This window comes from Panthera pardus, unplaced genomic scaffold (genome assembly GCF_024362965.1).
Source record: "Panthera pardus isolate Hobbes unplaced genomic scaffold, ASM2436296v1 HiC_scaffold_19, whole genome shotgun sequence".
Taxonomy (NCBI): domain Eukaryota; kingdom Metazoa; phylum Chordata; class Mammalia; order Carnivora; family Felidae; genus Panthera; species Panthera pardus.
Genome location: NW_026526754.1, coordinates 21,046,804 through 21,063,363, shown reverse-complemented (window position 1 = coordinate 21,063,363; position 16,560 = coordinate 21,046,804). Strand labels below are relative to the sequence as shown.

The window sequence follows — 16,560 nt, the reverse complement described above, 5'->3', positions numbered from 1 at the left end:
ACTCTTCATTCATTTTCATTGATTTTCCAATTTCAGTGAATCTGCGTCTATCTTTTGGGGGGGAGCTGTTTATGCATCGTGGCTAGAAACGCTTCATTCAGCTCCCGTAATTGCGTATTTATTGCAAGTTGACAAAAACCCAAATGAAGAGATCATGAGCTTAAAACACATCTGGCCCCCCCGATAAACCTTAAAAATGGAAGAATCCACTATATTATCACTTTGGTTTATAAAAAGAGACTTACAACACGTTTTCTGTCAGTAAAAACAGACGCTGAGCTGCGGAAATCACTGCATTGCATCTATGCCTTGTAAAAATCTGCAAGTGTCTTTGGGAGAATTGGGGGTTATGGGAAAGCTGGTGCGTGTGTGTGTGTGTGCGTGTCCACACGCGCGTGCACATGCATGCTGGGCAGGGAATAGACAGAGGTGGAAAGTCATTCCTTGCCTATGAGGAAGATAATGAACCGAGCCGTCATAAAAACATGGAGGGCTGGAAAGGGAAGGGAGACAGGACGAAGGAGAAGGACTCCGTACGTTCCTTGCCCCCCGCCGTTTTCCTACTTTTAACTAGTAACGATTACATTTTCCAAGTGACAGCCACAGTTTCAATGAAGATCTCATCCTCTCCCTCCCTTCCAGTAAGTTCTCTTCCTAGCTGCTGATTCCCACCCCCGAAGGGCAAAATCTTCCTTTCCAACGCATTCTTGCCTGAACGGCAAAAGACGGATAATGAAGATTAAGATACGCAGAGGATCGCGGCGTCTGCTCTCTGATAAGTTTACAGTCGAGGCCACCGGAACTTTCCGTGACGGTGACAAGATTCCATAGCTGTCCTGGCTGATGCATTTGTACATTTTCATTTCAATGAATGCAAATTAAAATTTAAATAACTGCACAGGACTAGTGGCTACTGTGTTGGGCAGTACTCTAGACCCACAGGAAGGGGTATTCTTTTTTTTTTAAGTATGTTAGTTAGTGTATGTATGTATGTATGTATGTATGTAGAGAGTGAGCGAATAGGGGAGGGGCAGAGAGAGAGGGAAAGAGAGAGAGAGAATTCCAAGCAGGCTCCAAGCTATCAGTGCACAGCCTGACATGGGGCTCGAACCCATGAACTGTGAGATCATGACCTGAGCTGAAATCAAGAGTCATATGCGTCAGTGACTGAGGCCGCCCAGACACCCCAGGAGGGGGATATTCTTTTTTTTTTTTTAATTGTTTTTTAATGTTGATTTATTTTTGAGAGGGAGGGAGAGACAGAGAGAGAGACACACACAGAGTGTGAGTGGGGGAGGGAGAGAAAGAGAGGGAGCCACAGAATCCCAAGCAGGCTCCATGCAGCCAGTGCAAAGCCCTTCGAGGGGCTGGAACCCACAAACGTGAGATCACGACCTGAGCCGAGGTTGGATGCTTAACTGACTTAAAGACAGTGGCTCGAACCCAGATTCTGGGCAGAAGCTACAGTGTGGAGAAGCAGAAAGGAGAGAAGGCATTTCTGACCCAAGGAAATGCACAGAGCGCATTCCGAAAACCCAGCAGTTTCCGCGGGGCAGGTGCCGCTTGTGGAAGGTCTGTGGGACGATGCCATGTTGGCAACAAAGAATTCCAGGATGGGAGATCTGGGGCGGGTGGAGGCGGTGGGGGACAGAGGGGAGTCCCTAAGTTGGTTGAATATGCTGTGTTTGACGGGCCAGGAGTCTCTCCTACTGAGGGGAGCCTGTGGGGAGCTACGGAGGGACATGTGACTCAGGAGGGGGGGCCAGGACCAGGGGGCACATGTGGGGGGGTGAGAGCTGGGCAGGAGCCCACACCCCACATACACGGGACTGAGACCACCAGCTCCATCTGACTGTCACGTCTGATGTAACCGACTGTCCACGTGTGGAAACTTCCAGAATTTGTGATTTTCAGGAAGGCTGGAAGTTGGAAATTTTGAAAAATAAAAATGAAATCTAAATATTTTGACATGGCCACTAACATGAAAACCTGAAAGCAGCCTAGGTAAAACCAAAGAGCAAGGGTGTGGACTGGCCGAGTTCCCTGGGTCTCCTGTGTGTGACACGTGACCTACGTGATGGGTGACGTTTCCCAGCGACAGCCTAAGGGTGAAGCGGGAGAGAGGGGTTCCGGGGGGACACAGTGACAGAGGGTTTGGGAAAGAAGAGAAGTCCAAGCCACCTGACTCTGTGATCTCGGGCAAAGCCACCTCCCTCCTCTTTGTCCCTCTCCTACCTCCCTGCCTGCCCTTCCCTCCTTTGTCCCATCCCCTTCCTCTGGAAGGTAGGTAAGGATAGAGTCCCATTATGAGGACTCATGAGTAAGTGCTTCAGGAGGAAACCGAGGCATCGGGTGGAAGGAATACAAATAATTCCAAGGATGTGTGTGGCCTTTTAGAGTGTGTGGTTTTGGTTCATATGATATCTCATTTCCCTTTATGGATCCCCCCCTCAATCAACCACGTGTAAGCACCTCATTTCCACCTCTCCACGTAAAGTGCTTTGCCTGAAGCCCTACGCCATCGCCCCTGTGAGAGCCGCGTTTGCTTCTCATGAAAAAAGATGTGTGCCTTTCAGCTCACCTCTCGGTCCAGCAAGGCAGGTGACACGACGGTGACGATGTCCCCTTTTTCAGGATCGATGTAGAACATGTTTGGAGACGGCTTGTCAGGCGTCTGCTGACGGATATTGTACCGCAGAAGGGCATTATCTGTGGCCGGGTCATCGGCATCAAAGGCTGTCATCCGCATCACTGTGGTCCCTAAAGGGGGGGGGGCAGGGGAGAAGGGCAGGAGACGGTCACTCGGGGGACAGCGATGGGCAGAGACCCCCCCCCCCAGCAATCGTCAGAGACTGATGCACCAGTCACTTTCCAAATTAAAAAGGAAAGCATTTCCAGAACCATGTTGTGTGTTTGCTTTTCTTTGACTCTCCCTCGTCACATTAAAAGACCTGAAATAAAGAAAAGAAATCTTTGCCGTTCAGCAGACTGACAGCTTAATTTTTCCTTCTGCTGATATGCTGTTTATTTTCCCGGGCTTTCATTCAATCGTGAATGTGGCTGCATGACAATGGCCTTTATTTTAAAAGCTCTTATTAAATGCCGATTACATGTGGGGCTCTGGGCTGGGTGATGAGGAAACAGAGGTGAGGAAAGGCATTCTCTGGTGTCCACCAGGCCGGGGGTCAGTAAGAGTGACAGCAGATTAAAAAAATAACGAACCGTCACAAGGGCATTGAGAGACAGCATTATGAATACATAAGAGAACAACTTCATCTAGCCCGGGGTTCAGGAAAGGTCCCAGTGCAGGCGCCTAAGGAATGAGTAGGCGTAAGCAACGCGAAGGAGAGGGTCCTCAGTGGGAAAAGATGTTCCGGTTAAAGGGAACGTGACCAAACGTTATTTCAGCCCCCCACTATATGGCAGCCACACTGTCATAGGCGGTTCAGAGACGAAGACAACATAGGGATAGAGGAGGACGATGGCAAAGGTTGGTAAGGTTGTGCGACACCGGGCTGGCTCATACACAGCTGAGACGCCGAATCGGTGTTCGGCACGTTGGAGGACTTTGGAGCAGCAACTAGTGAGATCTACCCTATGACCCAGCAACAGCACTACTAGGAATTTACCCAAGGGATTCAGGAGTGCTGATGCATAGGGGCACTTGGACCCCAATGTTGATAGCAGCACTTTCAACAACAGCCAAATTATGGAAAGAGCCTAAATGTCCATCAGCCGATGAATGGATAAAGAACCTGTGGTTTCTATACACAGTGGAGTACTACGTGGCAATGAGAAAGAATGAAATCTGGCCTTTTGTAGCAACGTGGATGGAACTGGAGAGTGTGACGCTAAGTGAAATACGTCATGCAGAGAAAGACAGATACCATGTGTTTTCACTCTTATGTGGATCCTGAGAAACTTATCAGAAGACCGTGGGGGAGGGGAAGGAAAAAAAAAAAAGGTTAGAGAGGGAGGGAGCCACAACATAAGAGACTCTTAAAAACTGAGAACTGAGGGTTGATGGGGGGTGGGAGGGAGGAGAGGGTGGGTGATGGGTATTGAGGAGGGTACCGGTTGGGATGAGCAGAAATTTGACAATAAACTTCATATTATAAATAAATAAATAAATAAATAAATAAATAAATAAATAAATAAATAAAAATATTTACCCATTTGGCATCTACTGTCAAAAATATTTGCAAGTGGGGGGCGTCTGGGTGGCTCACTTGGTTAAGTGTCTGACTCTTGATTTCGGCTCAGGTCACGATCTCACAGTTTGTGGGATCGAGCCCTGTGTCAGCCTGCATGCTAAAAGTATGAAGCCTGCTTTGGATTCTCTCTCTCCCTCTCTCACGTACTCTCTCTCTCTCAAAATAAATAAATAAACTTAAAAAAAAAAAAAAAAAGAAACACTTGCGTGTGTCGACAAAGCGTTCTTGCAAGGATGTTCACTGCAGGATTATCCATCATGGTGAAAGATTTGCAAACAACCTCACTGTCCAAACAACAGAGGATTTGCTAAAATGACGGGATTCCCTACACTTATGAAAAATTTTGTAGCGGGCAGAAAAAGGTTGGAGGTCTAATGTGCTCTAACATGTAAGGCTCTCTAAGAGTACCACGTGAAATTATCAGGTTGAAGAATGTTACCCATAGTATGGTATCATTTTTGCGAACCTGCTTGCACATAGAAATTGCCACAATACTTTATACATATTTTGCAGATACAGTTTATGTCCATAAAAGCATAGAAGGTCTACGAAAGTGGACTTCACATGGGTTATGGTGGTGAAGGGGAGCAAATCTCGCCACCCAAGACATGACTCTTTGACATATTGATCGTTTTAAGCTGGTTATTGTTAAAAAGCTGCAGTCACAAGAGAAGCTCTGCAAATCAACAAGTTACACCTTTTGGAAGGAACATTTACATTTGTAAGGGAAATCTTCATTTACTGGTATCGCCCTCGCTGTACCAGTAAAAGGAGGATGACTCTAAATCTTGACAAACTCTTATCAGTGGAGAAGGCAGGGACTTAAACCCGTATAACAACTCTACCTTCCTTGACTGTACTTTTCCTGGTCGCCTCCCATAACTCACCCCTCTCCCCCTACGTCTCCCCATCTTTAGCTGAAAATGGTATTTAAGGTGACGGCTTCAGCCATTTCAGGAAATGACTCCATTTGCCTGTGTCTCTCCCATGTACATAGGACATATACCGGTTGTTAAACTTTTGTTCCATTTTCTCCTGTTTATCTATCTCATGTCAGTTTGATTCTTAGACCAGCCAGAAGAATCTTGAAGGCCAGAGGAAAACTTTTCCTCCCCAACAGCGGTTAAATCTGGGAAAGTACAAGGGGGATTGGGATTAAGGATGGTGATGAGGAGGTAAGATTTTGGTGCAACCTATAACGTTTTGATCATTTTTACAAGGAGAATGCATTACTTTTGTGATTCAGTGCCAACATAAAAAGATCGTAATTATAAATAATTATAAATACTGTTAATCTAAAAAATGAAACAACCAGTTATTTTACTAGCAAAATGAGTTACTCAGGAATAGCAGAGAATTACAATTCCGGACCTGCAAACTACTGCAAAGCCATAAGCAAGCCCAACAAACAAAAGGAGAGTGATGTTATTTTATCAAGAAGGAAGAAGTTGGGAGGGGTTGTATTGAAGGAAAGTCCACTGGAGAAAGGCAAGAGTTCAAAGTGATGACAGTTACTCATCGGTTGAGTTGTAGGGGTGGTCGATTTCTTGAACTAGATGCAATGTACATCCTTCCTTGTCGGGACCTGTACTGGATAATTCTTTCTTGTTGATGATTCTTCTGTTGTGTCTCTATTGGACAATTCTCCTATAATTGATATGGAATGGTGCGCTCCCCTTCCCAACCTTCTCCTTGCCAGCCTCCCTGCTCCACTTTAGTGAGGTTTCCCTGTATTGACTTCACAAGCCCAATAGGAGCATGGGGTAGAACAGAATCAGGCACATTTACCTGCGGGTCTTGACGATTGTGAGCCATCGTATTTGGCTCAGGGCGACCTGCCAAACTATATTTTTTCATTGTAGTTTACTCTTCTAAGAATATAGGGCCCACCTGTGGATTCTGACCCCCTTCTGGACCCACAAAATGTGGATAATGTGAACTAACGGGTAACAGATGAAAGCAGTACCGTCCAATAGGTCCCAGAAGTATTCACATGTGGAAAATATTGAACCGTAAAGTAAACATGAAATTCATCTGGCTCAGCTGCCATCCTGTTATTCTTTTTCCATCTATAACAGTGCTTCTCAAATCATCCAAAGCACTTTAATTTTTCCCACAATCAGAATCAGATTATGAGCCATTAGGTCTGACTGATCAGGCAAACGAGGGGATCCAATCACCCTAAGGTTGAATGGATTTCTAGAGCCGTCTCAGTGTTGCCATTAGGCCAGATACATCAGGCACATTTTCTACTCTACCATGTTTCTTTGCACTTCTTTGTTTCTTTGTGAAATCGTCCCAAGGCAAACTTCAAGAAGTTCGTCCCAAGGCAAGAAGAGTGAAATCTTGGGGGCGCCTGGGTAGCTCAGTCTGTTAAGTGTCTGACTTCAGCTCAGGTCATGATCTCACGGTTTGTGGGTTTGAGCCCTGCACTGGGCTCTGTGCTGATGGCTCAGACCCTGGAGCCTGCTTCGGATTCTGTGTCTGCCTCTCTGTCTGCCCCTCCCCTGCTCACGCCCTCTCTCTCAAAAATAAATAAACATTTAAAAAACTTTATATATAAAAAAAGAAATAAGTCTTGGCTTCTGCCCCTACCTTATCTTGCCCCTTGTCTTTGGAAAATATTAGGAAACAGTCTGGGACTTTGTTTCTCATGGAAGCACCAACGGAATCAGGGCCTTTTCTCAACCTGCTGGTCCAGGCAGCCACTCCCTATCTAGGAACACTGGTGTGATGGGTGACACTTATTTGCCTCGCTGGTCTAGGAGGACAAGACACTTTAATGAGGATCCCTTCAGAAATCAGAGGCAGTTTTCAGGCCTATAAACTCGCCAGGGACATGCTAAGCGAGTTCCTTGTGGCCAGAGGCATGAAGGAGGCCTCAACACTATCAATTCCACAGGAAATTGTCTCTGGTTAAGTATGTATGACCCACTGCCTTGCACTTTGTTAATGTCCAATGAATGCTTGACTGATGGAGTCTTTGCCCTATTTAATGTGCTTTTAATCGAAGTCCTAGATGAACGAGCAAAATGACGTCTAAAAGTGAAGTCGTGAGGCTTGCATGTGTCACGGCTCCCACTGAAAGGATGAGGGGAAGGAAAAAAGATCTCGAGGCTCATGGATTTTCAATTTTCACCAGGAAATTCACTGATGATGTCTTTTTTGGTGGTTATTGTTACAGATTTCATAACCTAACACAAGGTTATACTGGAATGTTCCCAAGTTTACCCAGGAAATGCTTTTTATTTTAACGAATCGTTCGGGAGCAAATGAACTTGATCTTATGTGCTGCCTTTGTCCTAGCCCAGATGTAGGTACAGAACAGGATTGATGTCTGCGGCCCACCTCCATAGAGACTGAATAACGTCCTAAGTCGCATCAACACGTTTGTAGCATTGATGAAAATGACCTTGGGTGACGTTTAGGTTCAAGTCTTGCTGTGTGAACATGGGCAAGTGATTCAGCCCTACCCAAGCCTCAGTTTCCCCAATTGCAATAAGAAGATATTAGTAACACTTTCCTTTTTGGTCTTTGTAAGGTCGCATGGGATACCATATTAAAGGACTCGGTACAAGTCCTTTGAGTTTTTTGAGGAGGATGCCTTTTCTTACCAAAGCTGTTCAGGGTTCTGAGCCATCATGGGGGTGTAGGCGATGGCCTCAGACCACAGAGCTGTCCACGGAACCTGGAACCTGCTGCGGTGAGCCCAGCTGCCCATCGTCTCTGAGTTGCCCGGCCTCACCCTCTTCCTTGCACTGTGTCTGTGGTCTTAGTTTGCAGATATGGGTTTCTGCTGCAAAGATCACAGCTTTATACTAACACATACACATGCACGTGTGCTCACACACACACATACTCACACACACATGCTGTAGGCTACGCTGTGACGCTCATCTTCCTCTGGGATCAAGGTTCTATCCTGAGTCCCAGTCCATCCAATGGGCCCAACACCCCGCTCTTGCTAGCCCCTCCCCTGGGGGCTGGCTCATGATTTTCATATTTCCAGTTCTTCCATGGCTGGATACACCAGCATTTCCTGAACTGTATCCAAGGAACTCTGGTTCCATGAGCTCAGCAGAGAAACCGGTTTGGGAAACACACAATAACCGTAGTCACGCAAGTTTCTATCCTGGAGGACGCCTCCTGTCTTTAGTGAGCAAATGTGTATCATAAATCTCCAAGAGAGAATAGACTCTCAGCGTTTCCCTAACTGCTCTGTTGATGGAGCCTCTTCGCTTTAAGAGCATCTTTATGTGATGGGCCGCCTGGTCCTAAACTTGAGCTCTCGGAGGGGACAGACTGTGTTCTGTTCATCTTCATAAGCTCAGTGTCTCCATGCAGGAGGTCCTCTATCAATGTTGAGGACAATCGCATTCTTGCAATTCACTCAAGCTTTGTCTTATTTCACACTGACCAGAAACCATAAAGCACTTGTTACTGAGAAGCGTGGACAACATTGCCTGCACATTTTTCAGAGCCAGGCACGCTTCACTACCACCTCTGATTATGTAGATATATTTTTGGCCCTTGGAGGCCCTCGTTGGAACTGGATTCAGCAGGTAGGCACCAGGACAGCGGCTCCGATGCCCATGGGGGGCACCCGCGCCTTACCCTTTGCCCGAGCCCACACCCTGGACTCTCAGAAGAAGGGCCCACTCATTTCCTTCAGCCCAGAGGCTTCTGCATCCATGCTTATCTCATGTTTATGTGTGCTTCACGATGGCAGAGGGAAGATAATTATATGACAGACACCCGTGTGGGTCCTCTGAAACACATTTCTGCCTTCTCCCCCATCATAATATTCTCCTGAGTGTCAAAATAAATGATAATCACCCTGTCACTCCCAGATGAACTAGCAACAGCCCCTCTAAAGCAAATACAAGAATTAGAGGTTGCTAGTTGAGAGTCTCAAGCCAGCCTGTCATTTTCTTTAGTGGAAGGACATGGCCGCCAACAGGAAAGGCTGATAAACGATTATGACTGTTTTGACTTGGTCCAAGACAGTCCCTTCCTCTTGGCCGCATGTCTCTGATTAAAGAAAGTGCCGCCTGGTGTTAGGACCTTACATGCTGGTGTTTGAAGTTTTGCTTCCCTGTGACTTCAAGCGTAGCCACACCTGTGAGGCGTGGTGAGGGGCTGCTTTCGAACTCCACGAAAGGCCAGCTAGCCTCAGATGGGGTGGGGAGGCTCTAAAACACGGCTCACTCTGTGCCACAGGCAACAAAATGATTCTGTTCTTGAAATTTCTTTGACCTCGTCCCAAAACGTCTCCTTCACCCGACCAAAATGGTCAGACTCCTTTTTTTCTTTTTTTTTTTTTTTATAAACCACAGTCGCATAAGCAAGAAGTATATTGAGACATGGACATTCTGATCTGTAACTGGCCCGGGATTTCTGAGAGCCCAGCTGGGGCAACTGCCTGCTTTCCAGGGATGGCAGATGTCACCAAGTGAGCCCCCTGCATGTGACAAAACGGCACGTCGTCAAAAAGCTTCAACCTCACAGGAGGAGGTGGGGAGTGCGTTCTGATGCCACCCGGACACCAATCTCTGTAACTAAGTGTCCTAAGAGATGTGTGGCAAAGGCTGCTTAAAAAGAGGGTGTGACCACGGGTGCTGGATTGCCTGACTTACTCCTCGCGTGTCTATTCCCACGGCACGAGCAAAGTCCTGAGACATTTAGTGCCCCAACTTGCTCATCCAGGCGATGCGGGCATAGAAGCATCTGGGGCCGTGTGTAGTTGGGGTGATGCTAATTTGAAACAAATTATACTCCTCTTGAGACTCCTCAGTTTGGAGGTGTCCTGGGCACCCTGGTTCCACACGTCCAACTAGCGATGGCAGACGTGGGATGCCAACAAAGCAGCCAGCTTTTGCCCCGGGACCGAGGGCCATTGCAGGACGGTCCCGGGCAAACCAGAATGAGCTTGTCGCTGCCAGGCCGAGTTTGCTTTCAGACACAGACGCATCTCCTGGACATGGCTGCCAGAGTACAGACGTGAGAACTGTGGCCGGACGAGCCTTGAGCCACACGGACCCCGACCATTCATCGGACTCACTCTGTCCCGCTGCTGTGGGACTGCTTCCCGCCACGCAGGGGACACAACCAGCTCTCTCCTACAGTTCTTAACGGTGAAGAGTGAGCGAAGCAGGTGTGCAAACTCAAAGCAGAGCAGGGCTCGAGTGTGGCTTTAACTCCTGGCCTCACCACGTACTGGCCGTGGGCCAGGAAAGGCAAATTCCTTCACTTCTTCAACTTCTTCATCTACAAAACAGTATCTCCCGTGATGGGCTTTGTAGGCATCGAATGTATTAATGCGGTATTTCTCAACCTTTTTTTAAAATTCATCATTACCTATCCCTGCCTTCCAGAATCTTCTTAGACCTTCCACCACCCTCCCCCCCCCACCTGCCGTGCCTGCCATGGATATACTGTATATCTATTCAGGTACTATGACCCCTTTGGAGGGTCGCAAACCATTGCAATATCCAATACTTTTAATGTCCCCCCAAACACCAATTTTCTCCTCCTCGGGTGATATTGTCCCCACCGAGACTGTACAAATTAACGGATATAAAGTTCAATGCCCGGGCGACGGTAAATACTCGAGAGATGTTAAGTTGTATTGTTATTTTTATTGACTGCCACAATTTGCCGCTCAGTTCTGCGGGGGGGGGGGGGGCCCACTGCTATGTGTGATGGTGACGAGCGAAACCTTGCGGGACCCCGTCACTTGCTAGCTCTAGGACCCGCGCTCAGCATCTGCAGAAGCAGGGATTAATTAAAATCTCATAGGGACACAACTCCTTTCTTCCCTCGGGCAAGCCCGGAGACTTCCGTTGAGTGCACGCACGCGTGAATCAGCTTCCTCTGGTCTTGTCAATGTTTCTGCGTACGTGGCGACTAATAGGGAAACTGTCAAGTGATTAGTGGACAAAAGACAGCCACAGCAATTTGATAGGCATGCAGAGGCAGCCCCCGTTCTGCAGTGCGTGTACTCCTGAAAAGTCACCCACGTAATGAATCATGAATAATGTCTTATTTTCCCATTGACCTACATTAGCATTTCATACCCGCTTTATCTTCATTTCAGGGGGTGTCCAAATGGAATCTGCTCCTCATAATTCACTTTAGGTTTTTCTGCTTATCTCTCCAACACTGGGCTCGCAGGTGGAGTAGGAAAGAGAGGTTGGCTCTCTGCTCTGGGTGTGGAGACTATTACAGAAAGCCGTGCTCAGAAGCAGGGGACGAAAGGGGAGAGACCTAAGGCAAAGCCTGGGAGATTTAGTTTTGTCACTTGGTTGCTTCTTTGGGGGGGGGGGGCTTCCCTCTCTTCCCCCTATTATCTAGGGACTGTCATTTGCCAGAACTGATTCCTCTCATATTTTGCATATGATCGTACTGGGCATCAGATCCACAGCGTTCTTGATAATGACAGTTTTGATGAGGATGTCAATGACCTGTGGCCTTTCCTCTGACAGCAGCTGGGTCCCATCGGCCCTGACAGTGAGACTCTCTGACCCCATTCCCAGAGTGAGGTCAGGGAACTGGGCCAGGAGTGAGAAGCTCAAATGTCCATCCAATGCCCACATGGGTAACTTAACATGAGCAGAATGATTTCAAGACAACTGGGAGCACTGTGGACTGTGGCAAACTGGAGGGTCTGCATCCTGCCTAAGGGGCAGCCGCCTTTTAGCTTAAGGTGAGTGACACATTTCTGAAATGCACGTCTGGAGAGGCTAGACCCTTTCGTTTTCCAAGAAAAGATGGGGTTTTGAATTTTCATGTAAACTATCAAAATGTTTATGCGTTGGACACCAGTTCGAAATTTTAAAAATAAAAGATCACTGAGTGAGGCAAGGAAGGCCAAACAAAACAGGTTATGATTCACCCATTTCCAGCTTTTGGCCCTGCCAGTGGCCAATTCTTTTCCCCAAGGACATGAACTAAATGTTGTCAATGTGTCCACTGGTGATAAATTACAACTTAAGAAGATGGCACACCCACTAGAAAGTTCACCCTTCTTCCTTCCACCCCCCCTTTTGGAACAGGAGAGTCCTCTCATGTGGTCCCAGGACCCAGCAGCATAGGAGACAGTGGAGACACAATGAGATCACATCATGTGATGCAGGTTTCACGTTTGATCCTATGCTGACCACGGGAGGCATGTCATATTGGTAAGCCCATTGTACAGGCGACAAAATGAAGACTGAGAAGGCCACCTAGCTAATGATCCCACGAGCCAGGACCTGAGTTCTGCTTTGCGAAAGGGACAATGGCCCCAACTATGGGTTGCTGCTTAATACTCATTCTTCCTTCGCTCCTGGTTTTAGCTGGCCACGCTGCTGACCAGCCCAGGTACTAGACATCTCAGCATCTCTGGCAGCTAATCTGGCCAGGGACTCAGGTTTAGACACTGAGACATAACAGAAGCATTGTGCGTGAGGTCCTTTTAAGGAACCTCAACCAGGAGGTGAGGGCTTTTGTGGCACCCCCTTTCCTCACTTCCGTCTACCTGCACTGCAGATGTGATGACTATAGTTTCAGCAACCATTTCGGACCATTAGGTGGCCCTTCGAATAGAAGCCATGTGATGGGAAGGTAGAGCAGAAAGACAGAAGGCATCTGAGTCCCTGAGTCTCTGATGACCATGGAGCGCCAAGGGAAGCCCAGCACACCTCCCTCTGGCTTTGATTACAGGAGCAAGAAAGAAATGAGAGGAAAGGAAAAGCCCATCTTGTTCGGAGCCTGGTTTGCATTTGCTTGCAGCCACGGCTAATCTTCTGATAAAGGCAGGAAGTAAAGATGGAAGAAAACAAATAAATATGTTTTATTAAATAGTATCACCCTAGAGAGCGAGTTTTGTTGCTTTAGCCTAGAGCTAGATGACATTATTTTAGAGAAAAGTAGAAACATCCAGTCACTGCCTTATGCATTGTCAAATATTTAGATCGGTTTCCACTTATCTAAAGGGTCTTGAATCCAGAGACAGTCTCTCAGGAGGTAAGATCGCTTTGGGCCTACCCATGTGACTTCCTTCGGCCACGGAAACAGACAAACAGAGGCAAGAAAGTGCTTGTGTACTGGAACCTGTCCTCCAGGAGCCCGGCTGCCATCTGAGGAGATCGGGACTCTCTGGCCACATGTCTGTGAGCTAATGCTCCCTGGCTTCACCCCTAACTAACCCTCAGACATGTAAGCTGGATCATCGAGCCCCAGCGGAACCTCCAGATGACGGCAGTCACGCGTACATGAGCAAACATTAGGCACCGCCAACATGAGAACCATCCGGCTGAACCCATCCCGAAGTGCAGAATCACCAACCAGTAAATAGTTGTGTTTTGAGCCACTAAGTTTTGATAGATTTCATTTGAGAGCAGTTGATAACTGACCAAGAAATAGAAGCGGACTGATCATCACACACAAGCTAGAAAATATCACATAATTAAAAAAAAGTAGAGCTTATTTTAGATGTGGGAGCTGCCATTTAAAATAACCAACTATGGGACGCCTGGGTGGCTCAGGCAGTTAAGCGTCTGATTTCAGCTCAGGTCGTGATCTTGCGGTTTGTGAGTTCGAGCCCTGCATTGGGATTTGTGCTCACCCCTTGGAGCCTGGAGGCTGCTTCAGATTCTGTGTCTCCCTCTCTCTCTCTGCTCCTCCCCTGCTCACGCTCTGTCTCTCTCTCAAAAATAAATACACATTAAAAAAATTAAAATAACCACCCAGAACAGCACATTCAGAAGGCGCACCAAAGTACAGAGGGACAGGTGCAGGCGCAGAAATCAATAAAACGCAACCCATTTCCCAAATGTTGGGCTTTGGGGCCCCCTAATGATGTCACCACTAAATCATCCCATATGCTGACCACCAAGCACATTAGTTAACTAAGGATTTCCATCCCACACCCGGAATAGAACAGAATCAAACTGACACAAAGTATATACTCCTGATGCAGGTTTCAGTTAAGTACCTTCAAACAGGAAGACAGCCCTGTTCTTACAAACGGGAACACCTTCTACTTGAGACAGTTGCTCGTTCCTTTAACAGCGGCCACGAGCATCTATGTGCAGCTGCAATCACCATGGGCTTAGTTTGAAGTGCGATAGACTTCCCTGCTCAAATGCACCTTACCCTGGAGCAGGCTGGTTCTTCAAGTACCAACCGGCAGTCAGATACGTAATATGTTGTAACACGTTGAGCGATGGCTGTCTCCCACCTGTTTTCAGAGGTTATTTTTATACCGATGAAGAGATAGCGACGACAGAAACCACCTTATGATTATTTGTTTGAATCCTTCGGCTCCCCCCTGCCCCTCGCTCAGTCTTCACGGCACCTTACCCCTGCTTTTCTGGCAAATTGCCGCTGAACTGTGCCGCGGCAGGCCAGATTTTAGGCAAGAAAACGGGTTTTTGAGATGTAACGCGTGGCTAAAATTGGGGGGCCTCTTATCATGATTCATTTTATTGCCTTGATTAATCATCTCATCCGGAATTTTAAGGTACTATTTTTCTCAAAAGCCTTTTAAAGAATTCTGTTTCATCTTTTTACCTACCATGCCTGTTTTATGCAGCTCTTTTTTAAAGGATACAGGATACTCTGCTGAATGATCCCATGCTGCCTAAAACCCTTCAAAAATAGCAATGTTAAGTGGGATCTCTATCCCTAATATTCCAAGGTAATAAATCTTTGTATTGGATTTGCACGAGGTAGCAAAACTCTCAAATACGAGAGTTTTTCTCAAATATTTTCTCAAATATATTTCTATAAAATACTAGAAGAAACCAAAGGAAATCGTGTATTGTTGTTGTTGTTTAATCAATTTAAGGGATTGTTTTACAAGTCATTGCAGTTTTCCTTAGAGCAGGGGATTTCAACGGTGCGGGAGGTTATCCCTCAAGGGATACGGCACAGTGTCTGGAGACATTTTTGGCTGGCGCAGCTGGGACAGGGCGTGTGATACCGCTTGCCCACGGTGGGTGCAAGTAAGTAAGCTCCCTGCAGTGCCCAGGACACCCCCAGGCCACAAAGAATATGTGGCCCCCGCTGCCCAGAGTGCCCGGGCTCGGAGACCCCATCTTAGCATTACTGATGTCAGGTCTCGGAAAGTAGAGGCACTTTTAAAATTCTGCACTCAAGGGGGAGCCTGGGTGGCTCAGTCAGCTGAGCGTCCGACTTCAGCTCAGGTCATGATCTCCCGGTTTGTGAGCTCGAGCCCCGTGTTGGGAAGGCTCCAGAAGCCTGGAGCTGCTTCAGATTCTGTGTCTTCCTCTCTCTCTGCCCCTCCCCTACCCCCCCTCAAAATAAACATTAAAAAAAAAATAATAATAAAATCCTGCACTCAAACACCTGAAACAAAGAGACACCTCCAGAACTCTCTTCTGGATTTGAAGCTCACTGAGCGCAGAGATACTGTCTCTTCTCGATTTCCCACATGGTGGCAGAAATATTAATACCACTGAATATGCAAATATACATAGGATGTAATGTTTAAGAATACGCTAATACGAACACTATTTAGTTTTTTGGGTTAAAATCTGTGTAACTCAAAGCATGGAAGTCTTCAAAGGCACCGGGGTAATGCTCTGTATGTAGTAAGAGTTTGGCAAACATTTGCTGACTGCATGAATGAATAAATGAATGGATACATAAAGGATGAATATTTTCGTGATCGTCATCTCTCTTCCGTTACAGCTTGGGTAATGATGGAGCTAGAATAGGAAACAGGCAGATAATTCACGCCTGACTTGCACTACATATGAATTTCCAGGTAAACTGTGAACAATGGGACCCGTTGTCCCTAGATCATTTAGGTCTCTTCCAAGGGCAGAGGCAAAGCAGATCTGCTCTTTAAGATCGAGGGCTGCGTTAGGCTGGCCTAGACTGACCTACCAGACCAGTACTGCAATTTCAATCAGTGGCTTAACACACGGGGTTGTTTTCTCCCTCAGAGTCAGACGGTTTGGGGCACCCTTCAAGGACACTCCCTTTTCCAGCTGTGATTTAGGAACGCAGACCCTTGTATTTTGCAGCCACTGGGACTCGGTGGTTTCCTGACGTGGGAGGGCAGAGGGGTGCAGAACCAGGGGTCGCCTCATTACATGCTTGTGCCAGAAGAGGCTGCGGTTTGTTGGCCAGATCTGGTGTCCAAGGTGAGCTCAGACGCAGGGCCGGCTTCCTGGGCCAGGGACCCGTGTAGCCGCTCAGGGTGCTGTGCTCAGAAAGGCCCCGCGCTTGGTCTAAAGCCCTGCTGTTGCCCTCCTGCTATTCTTAATAATTGCTGGACAAGGGGCACTGAATTTTCATTCTGCAAACGATGCATTCCGTCCTGGCCGAGAGCCAG

At 47.2% G+C, this 16,560-nt stretch overlaps 1 protein-coding gene across 1 annotated transcript in view; it reads right to left on the bottom strand.

The window, feature by feature from the left end:
* The window catches only part of CDH13 (cadherin 13), a 1,030,614-nt gene that overhangs the window by 245,757 nt on the left and 768,297 nt on the right, over positions 1 to 16,560 (bottom strand). The window contains exon 7 of the mRNA XM_019413211.2: positions 2,582 to 2,760. Coding sequence (XP_019268756.2) covers positions 2,582 to 2,760 — 179 coding nt within the window. The remainder of the gene's footprint in view (positions 1 to 2,581; positions 2,761 to 16,560) is intronic.